The sequence below is a fragment of the Stegostoma tigrinum genome, chromosome 42 (genome assembly GCF_030684315.1).
Source record: "Stegostoma tigrinum isolate sSteTig4 chromosome 42, sSteTig4.hap1, whole genome shotgun sequence".
Lineage (NCBI taxonomy): Eukaryota > Metazoa > Chordata > Chondrichthyes > Orectolobiformes > Stegostomatidae > Stegostoma > Stegostoma tigrinum.
The window spans coordinates 6584876-6610138 of NC_081395.1; the positions used below are offsets into that span (position 1 = coordinate 6584876).

Consider the following 25263-nt stretch of genomic DNA (forward strand, 5'->3'; position numbering starts at 1 on the left):
CCCAGGGAGTGGGGGGGGGGGGGGGGCGGTGTTTTATGACGGGATGTGGGTTGTGGGGAGGGTGTTTGGGAATGGTTGGGGTGTGAAAGTGTGACACAGTGACCTGCTACTGCCCTCCTGAAGGGGTCTGGGGGTAGGGGCCTGCCACAGATGATGGATCTACCCTTCTGAAGGTTGGACAATGAGAGGTTGGGTGGTGGAGTGTGACGCACTCCACAGTCGATCAGCTGGCCAAAGCGAAGTGGTGGCTGGGTGGGCAGGAGATAGCAGGGGGTGCATCTTCCGGGCAGTCGGTGGGGGGAGGGGTTGCGAAGGGGTATTTATCATTGGGAGGGGCTGGGGTGTTTGGGGCAGAGGAAGAGAAACCGTGAGGATCAGCAGTCTTAAAGGGGCCAGGGCCGGTACGGCGACGGTCTTAAAGGGGCCAGGGCCGGTACGGCGACAGTCTTAAAGGGACCCAGGGCCAGTGGAGAAACAGCATTAAAAACTTCAGGGACAGTAATGCAGGAGAGTGAAAAGCACTGGGTCCAGTGGAGTGACAATTTTAAAGGGACCTGGGCCCCAGAAGCTCTGAGACTTCCAACCCTGATCCTGAGCTATCCCCTGGGAGCGCCATTTTGGACAGAAATATGGGCCAATAATGAAAACGCAGTCAGTAACAGAGAAACAGGGAGCCGCAGAGAGACTTTGGTGTGGGTGGGGGGTTTGGGAGGCGTTGGAGCAGGTCGATCGCTGAGAGACACCCTGCCTTCAGGAGACGATGGAGTCAACTCCGACCCCACCGTCTGCAAACTGAGTGGGGCAGTTTTGAGGGTGGAGGGCGGTGTTGAGAGGAAGGTGGGAGGCAAAGTGCGGTTTCAATATTCCGATCAGCTCCCTCCCATCACATTTAATTCAGCAAAACCACTCCCCAACACCCCCCCCCACCCTTCCCCCTACGCCTCCCCTGTGTAGTGGGGTTGTAGCCAGGGTGTGATGCTCCTTGTAGTTGAATTGCAGGCCCCTGAAAAATGATGCGATTTCAGGTGCCAACCATTGGCACCCTCTTCCAGTGACCCGACTCATTATTATATCTCAGGATTCGTGATGGGTGCTAGATGCCAGCAAACAACAGCAAAGCCCACATTGCCTTGGGTAATTTTTTGATGGAGTTTTGGGGGTTCAGTCCATTGAAGAAAATGACAGAATCCGCGCCGGCGTATCAAACACTGCCCCCCCACTCCATCCTCACCCCCAGCTGGGTTTGAGCGTGGACTCAAGCGAGGGGGAGGGGAGAAAGGTGGGGCTAGGGAGAGAAGGAGAGAGGAGGGAGAGAGAGGTGGGGTTAGGGAGGGAAGGAGGGGGGGGAGAGAGAGGTGGGGTTAGGGAGGGAAGGAGGGGGGGGGAGAGAGAGGTGGGGTTAGGGAGGGAAGGAGAGGGGGGGAGAGAGGTGGGGTTAGGGAGGGAAGGAGAGGGGGGGAGAGAGAGGTGGGGTTAGGGAGGGAAAAGAGAGGGGGAGAGAGAGGTGGGGTGGGGGAGAGAGAGGTGGGGTAGGGGAGGGAAGGGGAGAGGGGGAGAGAGAGGTGGGGTTAGGGAGGGAAGGAGAGGGGGGTAGAGAGAGGTGGGGTTCGGGAGGGAAGGAGAGGGGGGGAGAGAGAGGTGGGGTTAGGGAGGGAAAAAGAGAGGGGGAGAGAGAGGTGGGGTAGGGGAGGGAAGGGGAGAGGGGGAGAGGAGGTGGGGTTAGGGAGGGGAGGAGAGGGAGGGGAGAGAGAGGTGGGGTTCGGGAGGGAAGGCGGGGGGGAGAGAGAGGTGGGGTTCGGGAGGGAAGGCGGGGGGGAGAGAGAGGTGGGGTTCGGGAGGGAAGGCGGGGGGGAGAGAGAGGTGGGGTTCGGGAGGGAAGGAGAGACGGGGGAGAGAGTGGTGGGGTTATGGAGGCGGGGAGAGAGAGTGGTGGGGTTAGGGAGGGAAGGAGAGAGGGGGAGAGAGTATGGACTGCCTGCAAGTCTGGAAGTAACAGTCAACTTGAGAGACAGGCCCCCGAGTTCAGGCAGAGAGGACAGTCTGATGGAGCATCTTACAGGAGGAGAGAGGTGAAGAGGTTCAGCGAGGGAAAGAGAGGGAAGGAGGGAGGGAGGTGTAGGGAGAGAGACAGAGCAAGATGGACACATTTAGGCAGAGAATGAGAGAGAGGGAAGGCGAGAGGGGGAGAGGATTAGGGAGAGAAGAAGACAGAGGTAGTGGTGTGGGGAGCACATAAGAAATTGAGAGAGGGAGTGCGCTAGGGAGGGTAGGAGAGAAGGAATTCGGGGTGGAAAGGATTAGGGAGGGGAGTGCTGAGCTCAGGACCCTGACGGCTGAAGGCCTGCTGCCCCCTCCACCTCGTGATGAAGCAATGGGAATCGGGTTGGGGGGGCAGCAGGGAAGAGGTGGCTGTCTTAAGTGGTGGGAATTAGAGGGGCTTGGAGGTTTGGGGAGATCCAGGGGCTGACGCAGAATTTGCGAATGTGAAATCGGAGGCTAATGTTATTTGGGATTTGGTGTAATATATAAAATAAAAGCGGAATTAAAACTCATTTTCTTCAGAGAGCACCCTGTCCCTACTGTGTCGTGCCTTGTACCAATACTCCATGGATATCCAAATAGCACCCAATCACAGCTTGCCCTACACAGGGGGAGCCCGACTCCCTGGCTCTGGGGCGAGTCTGCAGTCAACATGAATACTAGGCCATAAGATCATAGCCCATTGGATCTGCTCTGCCATTCAATGAGATCATCTACACTTTCCAGCCTCTCTCCCCCCACATATTCTTAACTCTTCTACTGTTTAATAATCTGTCTCAGTCTTGGGTATCCATCTGCCACTCCTCAGCCCATTGGCCCATCTGATCAAGGTCCTGTTATACTCTGAGGTGAACTTCTTCACTGCCCACTACAACCTCCAATGTTATTGTCATCTGCAAACTTACTAACCATACCTCCTTTGTTCACGACCAAATCATTTATATAAATGATGAAAAGCAGTGGACCCAGCACTGATCCCTGTGGCACACCGGGGCCACCAGTCTGAAAAGCAACCGCCCTCCGTCTCCGACCTTCGAGCCAGTTCTGAATCGAGATAGCTATGCTCCAATCATTCTGAAATAAAGATAGGCACTGGAGGGCACGATTTTCTGCCTGTGCTAAGGAAATGCTAGGGTTTTAAAGCAGTTTTGCAAGGCATGTGTCAGAAAATTTATGCAAAGACCCAAACAGACTGGGCACAGGATCCATCTTTAAGCTACAGTAAAAGAAACCCCATATATCCTGCCATGATATCGGCACATGAAGTGACACTCACTCTGAGGAAACTGCGGGTCTGCAGCACAGCTGGCAACATCTGCGCCTAGAGAAAACAGAGCTAACATTTCCAGGCCCTTGACCACCCCCCCTACCCAGTGATCCTGGCCTTCCAGTTGCCTGCCACTTCAACACCTCATGGTGTTTCCCGGCCAATATCTCTGTCTCAGACCAGCTGCAGCGCTCTGGGGGTCCCTGCAGACTTTCAGGTCTGAACACTTGAGTTCAATAATTTTATGGCCTGACCATATTCTTCCGCTTCCTTTACATTCCGTCACATGGCCCAGACCCAATATGGGCTGCTTTTGCTGACCCATTTTCACCCGCTCCTAGCCCTCTTTATCACCTTCTCGTCATCCCCGGTCCTGCACTTGGCGAAGGGGCAGCACTATGAAAGCTCGCGATTTCAAATAAACCTATTGGACGCTAACCTGATGACCTCTGACACTGTCTGCCCCAGTCCAACATCGGATCCACATTGGGGCTCACCGTCGACAATCCCTTTGTATGCCTTTCTCTATCACAGGCATCTCCACCTAGCCGTCAACTCTCACCACCGCCCCCCGCCGTCCTTCACCAGCCTAAGTACCACCCTTGTCCTAGCCACCATCAGCTCTGACAAAAAGTCACTGCACTTGAAGCATTAGCTCCACTTCTCTCTCTACAGGTGTTGCCAGAGTTTCTCCAGCAATTTCTGTTCCTGTTTGTTTCAGACTTGGCTAACGCTCTGGATAACATGAGTTCAAGTTCTGCTGTCACCATTGGTGAAATTTGAGTTCGAGGAAAATAATCTGGAATTAAGGGTCTAACAATGACAATGGACCCATTGTTGGAAAGACCCTATGTCCTTTAGGGAAGAAACTGCCATCCTTACCTAGTCTGGGCCTACGTGTGACTCCAGACCCACAGCAAAGTGGTTGACACTTTCTGGGCAATTAGGGATGAGCAATAAATACTGGGCCTAGCCAGCAATGCCAATATTCTGGTATGAATGTGTAAAACACGATGGCTCAGTGGTTAGCACTGTTATCTTACAGTCTGTGTAGTGTTTGCACATTCTCTTTGCATCTGCATGGCTTTCCTCCCACAGTCCAAAGATGTGCGGGTTAGGGTGGACTGGCCGTGCTAAATTGCCCCATAGCGTCCAAGAATGCACAGGCTCAGTAGATTATCCGTGGGAAACACAGGGATAGGATGCATGGGATCCTATGCAGGGTCAGTGTAGGCTCAATGCACCCACACTGCAGGGAATCTATGAAAATTCTGCATTGTAGACCCTGCTGCATCTGTAATAGCTGATGTACCTTGACTCTGCGCTGGTCACAATGCATGGGAACAGTCAGTCATCAGAAAAAAACTGTAACATTCAAGAGACATTTTTGAACAGAGCACTTTTGTCTGAACTGAAGGACTCAGCTCTCTTTTATGAAGAGACAAACGCAAGTTCATGAACAAAAACAGAAGTTGCTGGAAAAGGTCAGCAGGTCTGGCAGCATCTGTGAAGAATAAGGACAAGAGTTAACGTTTCAGGTCCAATGACCCTTCCTCAGAACTGGAAGTTCATGTTGGCAAAGAATTTCTAAATCCGAGGTGGTTAAATCTTTCAGGGACATTTCTGCTCAGCTCACAAAGGTGAACAAAGAATTGAAAGTGAAAGAAAGTTAGCAGGATGACCCACAAGCTGTGTGTCACCTATCCAAAGAGAAACTCACGCACCAACTGAATCAGGTTCAGCAGGAACAGCTGTAGATGCATCGACTTGAGTTTAATACATGCAGACGCACAGCGAACAGATGTACAATTCACAACACAGATGACACACCAGAACAACTTTCAGAAACAAATGTCTATCAACTCAAACAGGAAAGGAATATAGAACTGCACAGCACAGGAATGGGCCTTTCAGCCCACTACATTAGAACAAAGAACCAAAAAAATGACAGCACAGGAACAGGCCCTTCGGCCCGCCAAGCCTGTGTCGATCCAGATCCTCTGTCTAAACCTGTTGCCTATTTTCCAAGAGAAATAATAGGAACTGCAGATGCTGGAGCATCCGAGATAACGAGGTGTAGAACTGGATGAACACAGCAGGCCAAGCAGCATCTTAGGAGCAGACATTTCGAGCATTTCTGATGAAGGATCTAGGCCCGAGGCATCAGCTTTTCTGCTCCTAAGACGCTGCTTGGCCTGCTGTTTTCATCCAGCTCTACACTTCGTTATCTCACCTATTTTCCAACGATCTGTATCCCTCTGCTCCCTGCCCATTCATGTATCTGTCTAGATATATCTTAAAATGACTCTGTCGTGCCCACCTCTAACACCTCCGCTGGCAACATGTTCCAGGCACCCACCACCCTCTGTGTAAAGAACTTTCCACGCATATCTCCCTTACACTTTCCTCCTCTCACTTTGAACTCATGACCCCTAGTAATTGAGTCCCCACTCTGGGGGAAGAAGCTTCTTGCTATCCACCCTGTCTATACCCCTCGTGATTTTGTAGACCTCAATCAGGTCCCCCCTCAATCTCCGTCTTTCTAATGAAAATAATCCTAATCCACTCAACCTCTCTTCATATGTTGTGTCAAATAAGATGCCAAATTAAACTAATTCCTTCTGCCTACCCTTGGTTCCTATCGCTCCATTTCTTGCACATTCCTATGCTTAACTAAAAGTTCCTGAAATGCCCTTAACTGCCTCCACCACCGCCCGTCGCAGACTCCTACAACTCTCTGTGTAAAAAAAATACCCCTCACATCTCCTTTGAACTTCCACCCCTCACCTTAAATGCATACCCCCTAGTATTAGATATCTCAACTCTGGGTAAAATATTCTGATCGTCAACCCTATCTATGCATCTCATAGTTTTACAGACTCTATCAAATCTCCCCTTGGCCTCTGCTGCTCCAGAGAAAGCAACTCGAGTTTTCCCAGCCTCTCTCTTATAACTCACACCCTCTAATCCAGGCAGCATCCTGGTAAACCCCTTCTGCACCCTCTCCCCAAAGCCCCCACATCCTTCCTGTAATGTGGCAACCAGAATTGGGTGCCGTACTCTCAGTGTGGCCTCACCAAAGTCTTTTCAAGCTGTAACATGACATCCTGACTCTTGTTGCAGAGACAGTAGGAACTGCAGATGCTGGAGAATCTGAGATAACAAGGTGTGGAGCTGGATGAATGCAGCAGGCCAAGCAGCATCAGAGGAGCAGGGAAACTGATGTTTCGGACCTCGACCCTAGATTTCTGAGGAAGGGTCTGGGCCTGACTTGCCAGCCTTCTTGCTCCTCTGATGCTGCTTGGCCTGCTGTGTTCATCCAGCTTGACACCTTGTTATCCTGACTCTAATACTCAATGCCCCAACCAATAAAGCCAAGCATGCCATACAGCTTCTTCATCAATAACCAAAAAGCAAAATGAAGCAAAAAAGGTTAGAGAAGCTGGAGATTAGCAGAGCATTTTGCGAAGGGGAGAATCCACCAGAAGGCTAAAACTGATGGAACATGAAGGAGCCAGGGTATGAAACCAGAAGACTCACTTGAGGAACAAATAGTAAATACTTAGAAGGCTTGAACCACTCAAGGAATAAGATCAGTCAATAGCTATTGGGGAGCAAGAATTGGCTGTAATGCAGCCGGAAGGAAAATCCTAAGAGAGTAACCAGAGCCCAAATAAGAGTGAGCAAAGTGAGAAGTTTTGCCTCATGGTATTATCGCTGGACAGAGCTAAAGTCCTGGGGACCCAAGTTCAAACCCTGCCATGGATTTGAAAGTTAACAGGATGACCCACAAGCTATGGGTCATCTATCCAAAGAGAAGCTCGTGCACCAACTGAATCAGGACATTGACAGTACAGTCAAGAGAACACAACAACAGCTCTACTCCCCCAGGAGGCTAAGGAAATTCAGCAGTTTTGAAAGGCTCTTGCCAGCTTTTTACTGATGCACTCTAGAAAGCATTCTATCTGGGTGCATCAAGGCTTGGTCCAGCAACTGCTCTGCCCAGGACCACAAGGAGACCCGAAACGTCAGCCTTCCTGCTCCTCTGATGCTGCTTGGCTTGCTGTGTTCATCCAGCTCCACACTTCATTATCCTACATCCATTGACTCCACCTACAATGCTCACTCTCTTGAGAAGGCTGCCAACATCATCGAAGATCCCCCCAACCCTGTTCATGATCTTTTCCAACCTCTTCCATCACACGGAAGTTACAAAAACTTAAACAGATAGACCAACAGATTCAAGAACAGCTTCTTCCCTGCTGTTATTAGACTTCTGACTGACCCTCTCAAACTTCAAATTTAACATTAATTTCACTGTTTGTGCACTTTCCCTGCAGCCATAACATTGTATTTCTTGCTCTGTTCTAGTACCCTAATGCACTTTATATGGTAATGATCTGCCTGTACTGCACGCAAAACAAAACTTTTCACTGTATCTAGGAACACGTGGCAATAATAAATCAAATAAATCGAAACATGGAATCTACTGAGGCCATGAATCCACTGTCGATTGTCAGAAAAACCCATCTGGTTCACTCATGTCCTTTAGGGAAGGAAACTGCCATCCTTATCCTGTTCTGGGCCTACGTGTGACTCTAGACCCACAGCAATGTGGCTGACTCTTAATTGTCCTCTGGGCAGTTAGGGATGGGCAATAAATGTTGCCCGGCCAGCGACGCCCTCATCCTGTGACTGAATAAATGAAAACAAACCTTTGCCGTCACAAGCAGGAATGAGAGACTGATGATTGTGGAAAGCACCATCACAACCAGACAGGAGATTCAGCAAATAATCTGTACTTACAGTGAGTCATAGATTCACTTGTTATTGTAAATAGTTGAATTATCTTTTGGAAAGGAGAGGGGGATTCTCTCATGTGTAGCTGGTCTTTAACAGAGTTCACAGTGTGTGTGAGGCCCTACCTGACAGGATTGTTCACGGAAGAAATCAGAAGGCTTGCTTGCTTCAAACTTCAACATAGAATCCCTGCAGCACACAAGCAAGCCATTCAGCCCATCAAGTCCACACCAATCCTCTGAGGAGCATCCAACCCCTATACCTATCACCCCGCAATTCCCATGGCTAATCCACTCAGCCCGTACCCTATGGGCCAATCCAGATAGAATCATACAGCACAGAACCAGACTCTTTGATCCAAATCATCCATGCTGGCCAAAACTGGTGGCAAACGGAGTTTAATGCAGACAAGTGTGAGGTAGGAGTAACCGGAAGGCAAAGTACAGGGCTAATGGTAAGATTCTTGGTAGTGTAGATGAGCAGAGAGATCTCAGTGACCATGTACACAGATCCTTGAAAGTTGCCACCCAGGTTGACAGGGCTGTTAAGAAGGCATACAGTGTTTTAGCTTTTATTAATAGAGGGATCGAGTTCCAGAACCAAGAGGTTACGCTGCAGCTGTACAAAACTCTGGTGCAGCCGCATTTGGAGTATTGTGTACGGTTCTGGTCATTATAAGAAGGATGTGGAAGCTTTGGAAAGGGTGCAGAGGAGATTTACTAGGATGTTGCCTGGTATTGAGGGAAGGTCTTACGAGGAAAGGCTGAGGGACTTGAGGCTGTTTTCATTAGAGAGAAGAAGGTTGAGAGGTGACTTAATTGAAACATATAAAATAATCAGAGGGTTAGATAGGGTGGATAGGGAGAGCCTTTTTCCTAGGATGGTGACGGCGAGCACGAGGGGGCATAGCTTTAAATTGAGGGGTGAAAGATATAGGACAGATGTCAGAGGTAGTTTCTTTACTCAGAGAGTAGTAAGGGAATGGAACGCTTTGCCTGCAACGGTAGTAGATTCGCCAACTTTAGGTACATTTAAGGCGTCATTGGATAAACATATGGACGTACATGGAATAGTGTAGGTTAGATGGGCTTGAGATCGGTATGCCAGGTCGGCACAACATCGAGGGCCGAAGGGCCTGTACTGTGCTGTAATGTTCTATGTTCTATGTTCTAAAATTCCTAAATTAATCTAGGCTCCTATTCTCTCTAAACCCTTCCTATTCATATATGCCCATCCAGGGGACCCACACAGAGAATATGCAAACCCCTCCTACAGATAGTCGCCCGATGGTGGACTCGAACCTGTATGCCTGGGGCTGTGAGGCAGCAGTGCTAACCACCAAACCACTACATTTAGCATTTTATTTACCGTTCCTGCAGGGTCAACCCATCCCAACATAATCAGGAACGTGATGGCAAGGAGACCGGGGAGGGGGTGGAGGGGTGGCAGAACTTATAACTGTAGCTCAAAGTGATGAAGGGTCTAGGCCTGAAACGTTAGCTTCTGTGCTCCTAAGATGCTGCTTGTTCATGCAGCCCCACACCTTGTTATCTCGGATTCTCCAGCATCTGCAGTTCCCATTATCTCTGAAGTGGAGGAGGAGGAGGGGCAGAGTGGCCTCTTTCGTTCTCCCTGGAGTAGAGTTTCAGGCTAATTTCTGTCTCATTCCCTCCTTGCATCTGCTTCCTGTGGTCCGGTTGGTAAACACATTCAAATAAATTCCTGGTAACAAAGTGTGGAGCTGGATGAACACAGCAGGCCAAGCAGCATCTCAGGAGCACAAAAGCTGACGTTTCGGGCCTAGACCCTTCATCAGAGAGCTCTCTGGGTCTAGGCCCGAAACGTCAGCTTTTGTGCTCCTGAGATGCTGCTGGGCCTGCTGTGTTCATCCAGCTCCACACTTGTTATCTCGGATTCTCCAGCATCTGCAGTTGCCATCATCTCTGATCCCAAATAAATTCCTCCCAGTCTTAGGGAATTGTAATTACAGACCTTTTGCAAAGTGTCATTGAAATATGATAGAGATAATGGGAACTGCAGATGCTGGAGAATCCCAGATAACAAAGTGTGAAGCTGGATGAACACAGCAGGCCAAGCAGCATCTCAGGAGCACAAAAGCTGACGTTTCGGGCCTAGACCCTTCATCAGAGAGCCATTGAAATATGAAACTCATCGAAATATGATCTCTTGCGGCCTCCGTACAGAAGCTGTGTGTCTGTGTGTGTTACAATTTTGTATTTCGCATGTTCTCTCTCTCTCTCTCTCTCTGTAATCCGAACCAGCCCTAGACGTTTCCCGGAAGAATTCAGAGAGAGACAGCCGCCAAAAACACACACACACACACACACACACACACACAGAAGGGGCGGGGGAGAAATTACACCACCGACTGGAACCAGAGAGAGGAAGCACGACAGGGGTTTGAGGCGAGAGAGAAGAATACACAACCCCCCCCCCTCCCCACCCCTTTCTCAAATGTTTGCTAGTTTGCAAAAGTGTGCGGCAAGGATCCCCAGCGGCCGGCGAGGTGACGCTGCCGGACATCCCCGCAAGTTTTATTTCGTGTGGGTTTTTGCTTTGGTGGGGTGAGACCAATTCGGGTCCCCTCCTCTCAAAGCGAGGTGGAAGCGAATACTGAAACTGACAGGATCAGCCTCGGCGAACCCGGTTTTTCTTTTGGGGGGGGGGGGTCTGCCCCCTCGCCACCCCCGAAACCGACACCGGCGACGCGATCTGACCCGAGGAACCGGGCAACCGAAGTCGACAGGAGAGACTTGGCAACATTGTGTCGGAAATCGACGGGGGAAATTAACAAAAAGACGTGCAACATTGTATCTGAAACGGACACTGGGAAGTGGCAACATTGTATCTGAAATTGACTAGTGACAACGGCAACACTGTATCCTTCAGCAGGAATCTGCGAGGCTTGAAATTGAGAGGGCAGCCACCCCCCCCCCCCCCCAAGCCACTACCACGGTGAAACTGAGCAGAAATCCCCCAATCTTGGGAGGCTGAAATTGACCAGGAGTCCTCCCACGCCTCGCCCAACCTCCCTCCCCGTCTCCTCCCGATTCCGCACCTCCTCCCTGGGGCATGCTGTCAAACCGTTTTGCCTCCCTTGCGCTGGATCTGCCACTCAGCGACTGAGACTGTCCGCATTCAGTCTCTCACACTCATCGCGCAATCTGGTATTTTTCGCCCCCTTCCTGTTTTTTTTTAAGTGTTCTTAAAAATCAATCCAGACATAAATCATGGACGACAGCGCAGAGGAGGACAGCTGCACCGTCAAACATGAGCTTAAACACGGTGAGCTTGACGTTGCGGGAGGTTTTACAGGATTTAACTTAATTCAAGTGAAAAGTCACGAAAGGGCAGTGTTACGTTGATCGAGCCTTTCCCTTGCTCTCGATCGTCTCCTCCTCCTGATGTTGGGTAGAGGTGGAGCCCCAGGGCAGTGGCAAGGCGTGGGCGCATCCCACCGACGATTGAGCGGGCATCTCGACTGTGGAAGCCATCACTGCCCTGGCTAACAGTCGGGGAAGGCGGGGGTTTGGAGATTGAGTGGTTGGGGATGGGCCACAGAGGGTTGGTTTCAGAGGGAGAACCACTGCTAATTTTTCAGGGAGAGGCTTTGCCATTCCTATTTGGTACATGGTTGAGAGTCACTGGGTTATCAATCTGTGGGGAGGGGAGCTACTGGATTGAGGGCGTTCCCTTACTTTTACTGGGGGGGCTTTTCCAACAGCCCAACCTTGACTCCTTCCCGAGGAATCAGCACACAGCAAGATCCCACTGAATCATCTGTAGTGTGGGTTGAGTCAAATCCAGGACATGTCATGACTGGACATCCTGGGGCACAGGAGTGTGGGCTAGGCATCGAATCCAAACACCATCTCTGCGATCATTTACATCCATCCTGCAAGTCAACATCCCCGACAGTGCCCACTCCCTCGGCGCTGACCCTCCGGCAGCGCCCGCTCCCTCGGCACTGACCCTCCGGCAGTGCCCGCTCCCTCGGCACTGACCCTCCGACAGTGCCCGGTCCCTCGGCACTGACCCTCCTAAAGTGCCGCGCTCCCTCGGCACTGACCCTCCGACAGTGCCGCGCTCCCTTGGCACTGACCCTCCGACAGTGCCACGCACCCTCGGCACTGACCCTCCTAAAGTGCCGCGCTCCCTCGGCACTGACCCTCTGACAGTGCCGCGCTCCCTCGGCACTGACCCTCCTAAAGTGCCGTGCTCCCTCGGCACTGACCCTCCGACAGTGCCACGCACCCTCGGCACTGACCCTCCTAAAGTGCTGTGCTCCCTCGGCACTGACCCTCCGACAGTGCCACGCTCCCTTGGCACTGACCCTCCGGCAGTGCCCGCTCCCTCGGCGGTGACCCTCTGACAGTGCCCACTCCCTCAGCGCTGACTCTCCGACAGTGCCCGCTCCCTCAGTGCTGACCCTCCGACTGTGCCCGCTCCCTCAGCGCTGACCCTCAGTGTCCGCTCCCTCAGCGCTGACTCTCCGACAGTGCCCGCTCCCTCAGCGCTGACCCTCTGACAGTGCCCGCTCCCTCAACACTGACCCTCTGACAGTGCCCACTCCCTCAGCGCTGACCCTCTGGCAGTGCCCGCTCCCTCGGCACTGACCCTCTGACAGTGCCCGCTCCCTCGGCGGTGACCCTCTGACAGTGCCCGCTCCCTCAGCGCTGACTCTCCGACAGTGCCCGCTCCCTCAGCACTGCCCCTCCGACAGTGCCCGCTCCCTCAGGGCTGACCCTCCGACTGCGCCCGCTCCCTCAGCACTGACCCTCCGACAGCGCCCGCTCCCTCAGCGCTGCCCCACCGACAGTGCCCGCTCCCTCGGCACTCGGAGTTTGACGTGTATCTAAGTCTGTTTGCCCGTTCGGTGTGCTGTCATTGTGTGATTGTTTTCTGTCTGTGTCTGCCCCTTGTTGCTACCTGTTCCTGCTGGATGTGGGTTTTATTCCCTTTGGGACATTCTGGGCCGATGAATGAGTTGATGTGTCTGTGACTCAGCCTGAGCTTTGTGAAGGACTGGGTGGGGCTGAGGTGAACTGTGAGTCACAGCAAATGGAGCCTGCATCACAGGTAGGGCTGATGCATGCAGTATGCTGACAGTGACTAAAAATCCCCTCTTTAAACTCAGCTACAGAGACTGTCCTTTCCCCTTCTTTCGTGACACTCCTTGTCCTCTACTCCTCTTCACCCTTTTCCCAGGCATCAGCCATTTCCTGAGGAAATCCCTCTCCTCAAACCTAATGTCTGCTATTCGGCTGTGGGGGGCATCACCCTTGTAGTAGTTTCCTCGCACTGGGTGGCGCTGGGGTACCCTTGATAACCCGTACAAGGCCCACAGGGGAAATCACTCGTTAAGCTCCTTGTGGAGCTAGTTGAGTATGAGTTCCATTTGGGAATCAGGAATGGCCTGCTGGGCTGGAACTCATCACCTGAGCCCTTGAAGAAGTCGCCTCATTCTTTTTTCTTTTGGTGTCCAACAGATGAATGATGTTCCTTTCCAGTTGGGATTCCCGAGTTCTCGCAGTGCCCCTGTGGTCTAGCTTGACCTCCTCCCCTTTGCCCCCTGACCCCTCCGTTCCAATGGGTCACTGAGGCCCCTTGTTATCCCCATCTGCCATCCCACTGAGAAAACATTTGCACAAGGGCTGTTGCAGCTTTTGGGAGGGGTTACACAGAATTCTTCCTTCTTTTCGGTCTCTGTCTTCACCATCCCTCACACATTCCCTTCCTCCATCAACCCCCTCTCATATGCCTTCTCCCCATACATCTTGCTCACATGTTCACTCCTTCCACCATTCCCTCTCTTTCGATCCACCTTCTCTCCTTACCTCCCTCCCCCATGCCTCAAGCTCTCCATCGGCAGCTTGCTTTCAGCTTCATGCCCCTCCCCACACCCACCCAGACCTTCAGCTTGAGGCTAGGCCCTGAATGTGTGAAAGTAAAGCCCAGGCTGCCTGGGGGCGGGGGCGGGGGGGGGGGGGGCGCTGTGTGCTGGTTATTCCTGGTGGTACAATATTGGTCAGATGGTGGAGGCAAGAGGTGAAGCCCTGTTGTACAGTAAGCGTTGGTCCTGGATTTGAGGCCAAATCCCAAAGGCAAGGCCTGGATGTGAAGGGCAGGCATGAGGCTTCAGGCTTGGGGCTAAGGCCTAGTTAGGGAAGTGAAACCTGTTTCGAGCAATGAGGCCTGTTTAGAAGATGAATAGAAGCCTATTGCAGGATGTGAGGCCTGAGCCTGAGGCTTTGTCATAGAAGTGAGGCTCAGAGTGAGAGATGATGCCTTAATTGAGCTGAGGCTTAGTTTAGGAGGCCAGACGAGAGGGAGGACTCATCTAGAATCTGAAGCCTGGACCCAGAGATGAGGCTTGGATGGGGACTTTGGACCTGGTGTTGAGGGGGAGGCATGGTTGTGTTGATGAACTGCAGGCCTGGTGCTGGGGCTTGGTTCTTCTGGCCTGATGTTCAAGAGGTAGGCAGAGTTTTTTTCAATTTAAAAAAAAATTGAATTTCAATTCCACAACTGCTGGAGTGGGATTTGAACTTCTGTTCCTTAAAGTAGTGACTACTGCGCCAGAGGAGGTGCCTTGCCTATGTACTAAGAACCAGACCTGGAGGTGAAACTCTGTCTTAGGACTGATGCCAGGCTGTGGAATCAAGGCCTGGTCCCAGAGATGGTCTGGGAGGTGAGGCCTGGTCACAAGGTGAGGCCTTCAGGTAGGTCCTGGTGAGACTTTGTAAACCAGTGAGGCCTGGGAGACCTAATCTGGGATGTGCAATCGAATCCAGGATGTGGTGCCTACCATCAGAGGTGAGGCCTGGTCTGGGTTTTGAAGCCTTTTGCAGGCTTTTGAGGCCCCTTCCTGGAGGGCGGACCTAGGCCTGGAGGCTGATGCCTGATCCTGGAGACGACGGTCAGTCCAGAACCTGAAGCCTGCCTGGTGAGGAAGGGAGGCCTGATTGGGGATGCCAATGATTATTTTGGTTGGTGGTAAGGCCTGAACTGAACTTTGAAGCCTGGCCCCAGGAGCTGAGGCGTGGACCTGGAGTTGGAGCCTGCTCTGGGAAATGTGGCCTGGTCCAGGGATGTAAGGCCTAGTCCAGGAAAGTAAGTCTTGAACCAGGAGATGTGGCCTGGGCCAGGGGGTGAAATCTGGATCAGGAGATTGTGGCCTGGTTTGGGGTATGTGGCCTGGTCCAGGAGGTGAGGCCTAGTTCAGGAGGCGAGGCCTTAGTCTGGACATTGTGTATATAGACTTCAGCGAGGCATTTGGCAAGGTTATATCACATGGAATACAGGCAGAGCTAGCCATTTAGATGCAAAATTGGCTTGAAAGTAGGAGACAGAGGGTCGTAGTTGCTTTTCAGACTGGTGGCCTATGACCAGCGATATGCCACAAGGATCGGTGCTAGATCCACTGCTTTTCATCATCTATATAAATGATTTGGATGTGAATTTAGGAGGTACAGTCAGTACGTTTACAGATGACAATAAAATTGGAGGTGGAGTGGACAGCGGAGAAGGTTACCTCAGAGTACAACAGGATCTTGATTAGATGGACCACTGGGCCAAGGAGTGGCAGGTAGAGTTAAATTGAGATAAATGTGAGGTGCTGCATTTTGGAAAGGCAAATCAGGGCAGGACTTATACACTTAATGGGAAGGTCCTGGGGAATGTTGCTGAAATCCTTGGGGAGCAGGTTCATAGTTCCTTGAAAGTGGAGTTGCAGGTAGACAGGGCGGTGAGGAAGGTGTTCGGTACACTCGCCTTTATTGGTCAGTGTATTGAGTATAGGGAGTTGGGAGGGTCATGCTGAGGCTATACAGGACATTGGTTAGGGCCACCTTTGGAAAACTGTGTTCAATTCCGGTCTCCAGCTGCAGGAAGGATGTTGTGAAACTCGAAAGGGTTCAGAAAAGATTTACAAGGAAGTTACTGGGATTGGAGGGTTTGAGCTACAGGGAGAGGCTGGGGCTATTTTCCCTGGAGCGTCAGGGGCTGAGGGGTGACCTTGTAGAGGTTTATAAAATCATGAGGGGCATGGATAGGGTGAGTGTCAGGGTCTTTATCCCCAGGGTGGGGGAGTCCAAAACTAGAGGGGCACAGGTTTAAGGTGAGAGGGGAAAGATTTAAAAGGGACGTGGGAGGCAACATTTTCACACAGAGGCTGGTGCGAGTGTTTGTGGAATGAGCAAAATGGGCAAAATGGACGAAATGCTGGCAAATGGGACTAGCTTAATTTAGGATTAACTCAACTCTACACGGTTGGGATATGAGGTCAGGATCTGGAAATGCAGCCTGGTTCAGGAGGTGAGGCCTGGAACTAAAGATTTTGGCTTGGTCTGCAATATGAGGTGATGGCCGAGTGGTATTATCACTGACTGCAAATCCAGAGACGCAGGTAATGTTCTGGGGACCAGGTTCAAGTTCCACCACGGCAGATGATGGAATTTGAATTCAATAAAATATCTGGAATTAACAATCTAATGATGACCGTGAATCCATCGTTGATTGTCGGAAAAATCCATCAGGCTCACAAATGTCCTTTATGAAAGGAAACTGCCATCCTTACGTGGTCTGGTCTACATGTGACTCCAGACCCACAGCAATGTGGTTGACTCTTAGCTGCCCTCTGGGCAATTAGGGATGGGCAGTAATGCCGGCCTTAACCAGTAACACCCTCATCTGTGAATGAATAAAGGATGAGACTTGAATGTGGAGATGAGGCCTTGATTTGAAGGTGAGGCCTGGACCTGGAGATGTGGCCTGGTCGGGGATATGAGGCCTGGTCACAGGGTGAGGCCTGGATCTGGAGAGGTGGCCTGGTCAGGGATATGAGGCCTGGTCACAGGATGAGGCCTGGATCTGGAGATGTAGCCTGGTCAGGGACACGAGGCCTGGTCACAGGGTGAGGCCTGGATCTGGAGATGCAGCCTGGTCAGGGATGTGAGGCCTGGATCTGGAGATGCGGCCTGGTCAGGGACATGAGGCCTGGTCACAGGGTGAGGTCTGGATCTGGAGATGTGGCTTGGTCAGGGATATAAGGCCTGGTCCAGGTGGAAATGCCTGCTTCCTGAGATAGATGGGCAAAACAGTACCTGAGAGATAATTTCATTTTACAGCCTCTGTGTGTTTCCTCTTTATGCTTGGGTGTGAAGGTTTAATTGTTAAAATGGCCCAGAATAATGCTGCTGGGTTTATCTGTTTAACTTGACAGTAACAGGGCCTCTTTGCTGATATAAATATAGCCACTTACTGGCATTTCTCCCAGTGCTAGACTGGCATTTCAAAACAAGAACACAATTATCCTCAAGTGGTTTCAGAGCTGTTTCAGGCAGTATTTATGGACCCCAGAGATTTAATACTGCTCCAAATCACAGAAGAATCCTCACTGAAAAGAGATCAACATAGTCAATTGTTTATCAGAAAAAATTCCCTGAATCGCTCTTACTCCCATTCCACACATTCCTGCAATTCTTCAGCAGTGGATTCTAATCGAGGGGTCTGGGGTGGTTTGTATACAGAATAACAGATACCCCAGGAGGGAGTTACAGACTGGAATCTGATCCAAACGTTCGGGGGGGGGGTTATATACAGAATAACAGATACCCGGGAAGGAGTTACAGACTGGAATCTAATCGAGGGGGTTCAGGGGGTTTATATACAGATTAACAGATACCCCCTGGGGAGGGAGTTACAGACTGGAATCTAATCCAAACATTCGGGGGGGGGGGTTTATATACAGAATAACAGATACCCGGGAGTGAGTTACAGACTGGAATCTAATCGAGGGGTTCGGGGTGGTTTATATACAGAATAACAGATACCCCCGGGAGGGAGTTACAGACTGGAATCTAATCGAGGGGTTCGGGGTGGTTTATATACAGAATAACAGATACCCCGGGAGGGAGTTACAAACTGGAATCTGATCAAGGGGCTTCGGGGGGGGTTTTATATACAGAATAACAGATACCCCGCCAGGAGGGAGTTACAGACTGGAATCTGATCAATGGGGGGGGAGGTTCGGGGGGGTTTATACCTTCCCCTTCCAGTTTGGAGCAAGGACCTATTCCTCACGGTTCAGTATATTTGCAGCGTCTGAAAGTGACTTGCTGAAAGCCCGTTTCTCCCTAATGTTTGGTCTGTTTGATCTCTCTCCCTCACAGCAAACCTAACGGGACACCCAGAAAAAGTGGGAATGGAAAACTTTGAGCTCCTGAAAGTCCTGGGGACAGGAGGTAAAGTCCAGCTACTCAAAATTTGTAAGGGAAGGATATATATGGGTGACATTGAGGGATCTTTATTCTGTATCTAACCCCGTGCTGTGTCTAATGTGGGAGTGTTTAATGGGGGACAGTGTAGAGGGAGCTTTACTCTGTATCTAACCATATGGTGCACCTGCTGGTGTTGCTGTTAATGGTGAGAAGATTGAATTGAATCTAAGAGGCCTATGCTGATGTGATTGGTTTTAAAAGAGAACCAGGATCAATATTTATAGAGTCACAGAGATGTACAGCACGGAATCAGACCCTTCGGTCTAACTCGTTCATGCCAACTAGTCCCATTTGCCAGCATTTGGCCCTCTAAACCCCTCCTATTCATGTACCCATCCCTGTGCCTTTTAAATGTTGTAACTGTACCAGCCTCCATCACTTCCTCTGGCAGCTCGATCCATACACGCACCACCCTCTGTGCAAAAAAAGTGCCCCTCGGGTCCCTTTTAAATCTTTCCCCTCTCACCTTCAACCTGTGCCCCTCTAGTTTTAGACTCCCCTGCCCTGGGGAAAAGACTCTGTCTATTCACCCTATCCACGCCCCTCATGATTTTCTAAACGTCTATAAGGTCTCCCCTCAGCCTCCGACACTCCAGGGAAAATGGCCTCAGCCTATTCAGCCCCTCCCTGTAGCTCAAACCCTCTGACCCTGGCAACATCCTTGTAAATCTTTTCTGAACCCTCTCAAGTTTAACAACATCCTTCCTAAAGCAGGAGACCAGGATTGAACACAGTTTTCCAAAGGTGGCCCTAACCAATGTCCTGTATAGCCTCAGCATGACCCTCCCAACTCCCTATACTCAATACACTGACCAATAAAGGCAAGCGTACCGAACACCTTCCTCACCGCCCTGTCTACCTGCAACTCCACTTTCAAGGAACTATGAACCTGCTCCCCAAGGTATTCAGCAACATTCCCCAGGACCTTCCCATTAAGTGTATAAGTCCTGCCCTGATTTGCCTTTCCAAAATGCAGCACCTCACATTTATCTAAATTTAACTCTACCTGCCACTCCTCAGTCCGTTGTCCCACCTGATCAAGGTCCCATTATACTCTGAGGTAACCTTCTTCGCTCTCCATCACAGCTCCAGTTTTATTGTCATCTGCAAACTTACTAACTGTGCCTCCCACTTTCGCATCCAAATATGAAGATAAATGACAAAAAGCAGTGGGCACTGTTAGCTGGCCTCTCCAGTCTCTCCAACACTACCCTCAGTCTCCAAACTCCGAGCCAGTTCTATAAAGGGCTACTCCTCTCAGAAGAAAGCTGCAAGACTCAAAGAGAATGAACTTTTCAGCGGGGGGTTTGTGGGAAATATGTTTACTCCGGGAGATCTGTCAAAGAGCTTGCACAGACTTGCAGGGCTGAATGGCCTTCCCTTTTGCTGAATGATCGAGTGACCTGAGTTAGGGAGACAGCTCGCTGTGGGTGCACAGGGATCTGGGTGTCTTTGCCACATTGTTGAAGCATTAGTTTGCACGAGACATGGACCATTACAGTTGGGAAGTCTTGCTGCATCAGTGCAGGATGTTGGGAGGACCACTCCCAGAGTCCGGTGCCCAGTTCCGGTCGCCTAACATCAGGAGGACTGCACTTGCATCGAAAACAGTTCTGCAAAGATTCCCGTGGCTGATTCCTCATCTCTCCCCTGAGTTGAGGTCTCTTCTGGCGCGCAGTGCCCAGTTCTGGGTCGCCCAGTGATAGGAGGGATATGACTGGACAGGATTCAGAAGAGATTTACCAGGATGTTGTCGGGTGTGGAGGGTTTGAGTAATAAGGAAAGGCTGGGACTTTTCTCACTGGACCTTAGGAGGTCGAGTTTTATAGAGGTTTATAAAATCAAGAAGGTTAGAGATAGGGTTAATGGTGATTGTTTTTCCTGAGGATGGCAGATTTCAAGCCGAGGAGACTCGTTTTTAAGGTGTGGAGAGAGATTTCAAAACAGACGTAGGGACAAACTTTTTAGACAGACACATGCAGAATGGACTTCATGAGGATATGGGTATAATTACAATGTATAAAAGACATTTGGATAAGTACACAAATAGGGGAAGATTTGGAGGGATATGAGCCAGGAGCAGGCAGGTGGAGCTAGTTGAGTTTGGGATTATGGTCAGCACGGACTGGTTGGGCCGAAGGGTCTGTTTGCGCGCTCTATGGCTCTACGACACAACAGCAGGATTTGGCCATTCAGCCCATCAGGTCTGCTTCATCATTTGATCACGGGTGATGTGTTTTTCAACCGCAGGTTCCTGGCCTCCTCGCCATAACCCTTCCTAAACAATGAAGTGTGCGGCCGTGGAGGGGAAGAGTGGGATTGAGATCGACCAAGATCTTGTTGGATGGTTGGTGTGTGTGTGTGTGTGTGTGTGAGAGAGGGGAGGAGGGAGAGAGAGAGTGAGGATAGTCAGGGAGAGTGTGTGTGAGAGAGAGAAAGGGATAGTCAGGAAGTGTGTGTGTGTGTGACTGAGAGAGAGGACCTGAAGGGAGCATCTCTTACTCTGTGTGATGATATGTCTTTCTCTTTGTCTCCGTCCCCCAGCTTACGGGAAGGTCTTCCTGGTGCGGAAGGTATGTGGCCATGACACAGGCAAGCTCTTTGCCATGAAAGTGCTGAAGAAAGCTTCCATCATCCAGAAGACCAAAACAATGGAGCACACCAAGACAGAGAGGCAGGTCCTTGAGCAGATCCGCCAGAGCCCCTTCCTCGTCACGCTGCACTACGCCTTCCAGACCGACACCAAACTTCACCTCATCCTTGGTAAGGCACTCCGCCTCCTCCCTACGCCCCCAGAAAACACCCCCCACACCCCCTGACCCTATCCTCACTGAGTAACCGCTAAGTAACACACCTCCACCTCTGGTGCCCCAGTCACACACAAACAGCATGGGGGCAATGGGACTCGTATTGCACAAAGCCGATGGGTTGAATGGACTCCCTGTCTGATCACAGACCCAGGAGGCCTGCGGCTCATTGTGACGGGAACTCAGAGTTTCTGCGCTGTTCATGGGATTGCCTTTGGGTAAATAGTGAGGAAGAGATGGACAGTGCTCAGTACAGGCACAGTCTTACTCTGTATCTACCCCCGTGCTGTCCCTGTCGCTGGGAGTGTTTGACAGGGGACAGTGTAGAGGGAGTTTTACTCTGTATCTAACCCTGTGTTGTCCCTGTCCCTGGGCATGTTTGATTGAGATAGTGTAGAGGGACCTTTGCTCTGTATCTAACCCCATGCTGTCCCTGGGGGTGTTTGATGGGGGGGCAGTGTAGAGGGAGCTTTGCTCTGTATCTAACCCCGTGCTGTACCTGGGGGTGTTTGACGGGGGACAGTGTAGAGAGAGCTTTGCTCTGTATCTAACCCCGTGCTGTCCCTGGGGGGTGTTTGATGGGGGGCAGTGCAGAGGGAGCTTTACTCTGTATCTAACCCCATGTGTCCCTGGGGGTGTTTGATTGGGACAGTGCAGAAGGAGCTTTACTCTGCATCTAACCCCGTGCTGTCCCTGAGAGTGTTTGATGGGGGGGACAGTGTAGAGGGAGCTTTGCTCAGTAACTACAGGAAGTGTGATGCTGACCGGTCACTCTGCACAGACTATGTGAGTGGAGGCGAGCTGTTCACCCACCTGTACCAGCGAGACCACTTCAGCGAAGCAGACGTTCAGATCTACATTGCCGAAATCATTCTTGCCCTGGAGCATCTGCACAAGGTATGTTTGAAACTGTGGCCTTCTGATGTTGAGCCAGTCCATCGACATCCCACCCTCTATCTCATGCTCTGTGATGACCTCCATTCACAAATCCTCACACACTGAAACAGCTCATGCTCACGAACAGCCAAACCTGGGCGATATTCAGACAAATGCCCAGTAACATTGGCAAATGCCAGGCTCTGACCATCACCAATAAGAGACAATCTCACCACCACCCCTTGACATTCAATGGTGTTCCCATCACTGAATCCCCTGCTATCAACATCCTGAGGGTTACCATTGACCAGAAACTCAACTGGACTCACCGCATTAACGCAGGGGGCCACAAGAGCAGGTCAGAGGGTGGGAATCCTGCAGCAAGTAACTCCCCTCCTGACTCTCCCACCCCCCACCCCACAAAGCCCGTCCCATCATCTATAAGGCACAAGTCAGGAGTGGGATGGAATGCCCCCCACTTGCCCCTGGATGGGGGCAGCCCCAATAACACTCAAGAAGCTCGACACCATCCAGGACAGAGCAGCCCCCGATTGATTGGCACCACATCCACAAACATCCCACTCCCTCCCCACCCCCACCGACGCTCAGTCGCAGCAGTGTGTACCATCTACAAGATTCTCTGCAGAAACTCACCAAAGATCCTCAGGCAGCACCTTTCAAACCCACCAGCCACTTCCATCCAGAAGGACAAGGGGCAGCAGGAACATGGGAACACCATCCCCTGTACATTCCCCTCCGAGGCCCTGACTTGGGAATGTATCACCGTTCCTTCAGCGTCCCTGAGTCAGAATCCTGGAATTCTCTCCCTAAGGGGCATTGTGGGTCACCCCACAGCGTATGGACTGCAGCGGCTCAAGAAGGCAGCTTCCCCCCCCCCCCGACCTTCTCAAGGGGCAACCGGAGACGGGGCAATAAATGCTGGGCCAGTGATGCCCAAATCCCGTAAATAAGTAAAAACATGTCAATGCAGTCGGTTCTGATGTCGTGGGAAAGTTTCCATTCTCATGTGGTCTCGAGTTATAACAAAATTGCAGAATAACTGCAACATTTCAAGAGATAGGGATGGAACAGTGCTGTAGCCAAGATAGAGAAGGAAAGTTAATGAAATTTCTTCAGTTGCATTAAAACCAATTTGTGTTGAAGAAGCCTGTGTTAAGTCAGAACTGTCTATAAACGGGGTTGATCCCACACCTTGTGACTGTAATGGAGTGTTTAAGATCATGGAGCCTCAGGCCTGTTTCCCCCACAAGCCCTTGCCTCAATAAATAAAAGCAGAAATATATGGAGGAACTCTGCAGGGCAGGTAAGATCTGTGGAGAGAGAAGCCGAGAAGGGGCCCCATCTGGCTCCTCCTCAGGGCTGGAAAGCAGAGGTTTTCAAGCGAGAGGGTGATGACGAGCAAGTGGAACAGCGGGCACCCGGAGCTTGAGGCAAAGCGGGTGCGAATAAGTGATATAGGAGTGATAGAGATGTTAAATAGGTGTTAATGACAGGTGTGACTAGGACAACAAAGACTGGCCAGGCTGCAAGGCACGCCTCTGTGGCATACATTTTTTTATCGATTTAATTTGATTTATTATTGTCACATGTACCAAGATACAGTGACAAGTACTGTTTTGATGTAACTGAACAGAATTCTCCTCTTGCAGTTAGGGATCGTGTACAGAGATGTTAAACTGGAGAACATCCTCCTGGACAGTGAGGGACACGTGGTCCTCACTGACTTCGGGCTGAGCAAAGAGTTTCTCACAGATGAGGTGAGCTGTACTGAAGGATTCTGGGAGCTCAGGAGGTCAACCAGCTGATTATTGACCTCTGAGGTGGGGGTGGAGGTGGGTGGGGCGACCAGAGAGAGAGGCATAGGCATCTGAGATATCTCAAAACACAACTTCCAGCCTCTTAGGCTAACCCAAAGTGCTGCACACCCTCCCTGTGCGCGCTGACCCTTCAACAGTGCGGTGCTCCCTCAGCACTGACCCTCCGACAGCGCGGTGCTCCCTCGGCACTGACCCTCCGACAGTGTAGCGCTCCCTCAGCACTGACCCTCCGACAGCGCGATGCTCCCTTGGCACTGACCCTCCGACAGTGTAGCGCTCCCTCAGCACTGACCCTCCGACAGTGTAGCGCTTCCACAGCATTGACCCTCCGACAGCGCGGTGCTCCCTCGGCACTGACCCTCCGACAGTGTAGCGCTCCCTCGGCACTGACCCTCCGACAGCGCGGTGCTCCCTCGGCACTGACCCTCCGACAGCGCCCGCTCCCTCGGCGCTGACCCTCCGACAGCGCCCGCTCCCTCGGCGCTGACCCTCCGACAGCGCGGTGCTCCCTCGGCACTGACCCTCCGACAGCGCCCGCTCCCTCGGCGCTGACCCTCCGACAGCGCCCGCTCCCTTGGCGCTGACCCTCCGACAGTGCCCGCGCTCTCAGCACTGTCACTAGGAGTGACAGCCCGTATTTCCATGTTGTGAGTGGTTATGATGTGACTGTGAGGTGAGGGGAAGCTCGTGGGGGAATGGGAGGCAGACTGCGGCTAGGTGCTGATAATCCACGCTGCCACAAACACCATTTTATTGTAGCAGACATGGAGGAAAACCAAATGCAATGAGAATCTCAGTGAGGCTCGGCCATTGTCTTGGAGAAGGGAGTTATTTGGTGCACTGCTTTCAGGACATTAGGGTATGATATCCTTTACTTTGGGAGGGTGAGCTGGGGATGTGGGCAGCTGTTTAGAATTGACACGGCTATCTGGGGATCGTCCGTGTGTGTGTCTGTGTGTGCACGCATGCGCGTGTTCGTGAGTGTGTGTGTCTGTGTGCGTGCATGCATGTTCGTGAGTGTGTGTGTGTGTGCGTGCATGCGTGTTCGTGAGTGTGTGTGTGTGCGCGTGCATGCGTGTTCGTGAGTGTGTGTGTCTGTGTGCGTGCATGCATGTTTGTGAGTGTGTGTGTGTGTGCATGCGTGTTCGTGAGTGTGTGTGCACGTGCATGCGTGTTTGTGAGTGTGTGTGTCTGTGTGCGTGCATGCGTGTTTGTGAGTGTGTGTGTGCGCGTGTTTGTGAGTGTGTGTGTCTGTGTGCGTGCATGAGTGTTCGTGAGTGTGTGCGTGCATGCGTGTTCGTGAGTTTGTGAGTGTGCGTGCATGCGTGTTTGTG

The 25263-nt window shown here is 51.4% G+C and overlaps 1 protein-coding gene across 3 annotated transcripts in view; it reads left to right on the top strand.

The window, feature by feature from the left end:
- The first annotated feature begins 10415 nt into the window (after positions 1-10415).
- LOC125449276 (ribosomal protein S6 kinase alpha-5-like) overlaps positions 10416-25263 on the top strand; it is a 34419-nt gene continuing 19571 nt past the window's right edge. The window contains exons 1-6 of one of the 3 annotated variants that reach the window (XM_059641658.1): positions 10416-11006; positions 11350-11413; positions 18301-18372; positions 20953-21171; positions 21997-22112; positions 23762-23869. In XM_059641658.1, coding sequence (XP_059497641.1) covers positions 11359-11413; positions 18301-18372; positions 20953-21171; positions 21997-22112; positions 23762-23869 — 570 coding nt within the window. In that variant the 5' untranslated portion in view covers positions 10416-11006; positions 11350-11358. The remainder of the gene's footprint in view (positions 11007-11349; positions 11414-18300; positions 18373-20952; positions 21172-21996; positions 22113-23761; positions 23870-25263) is intronic. The other 2 variants (XM_059641657.1, XM_059641659.1) reach the window with 2 other exon arrangements.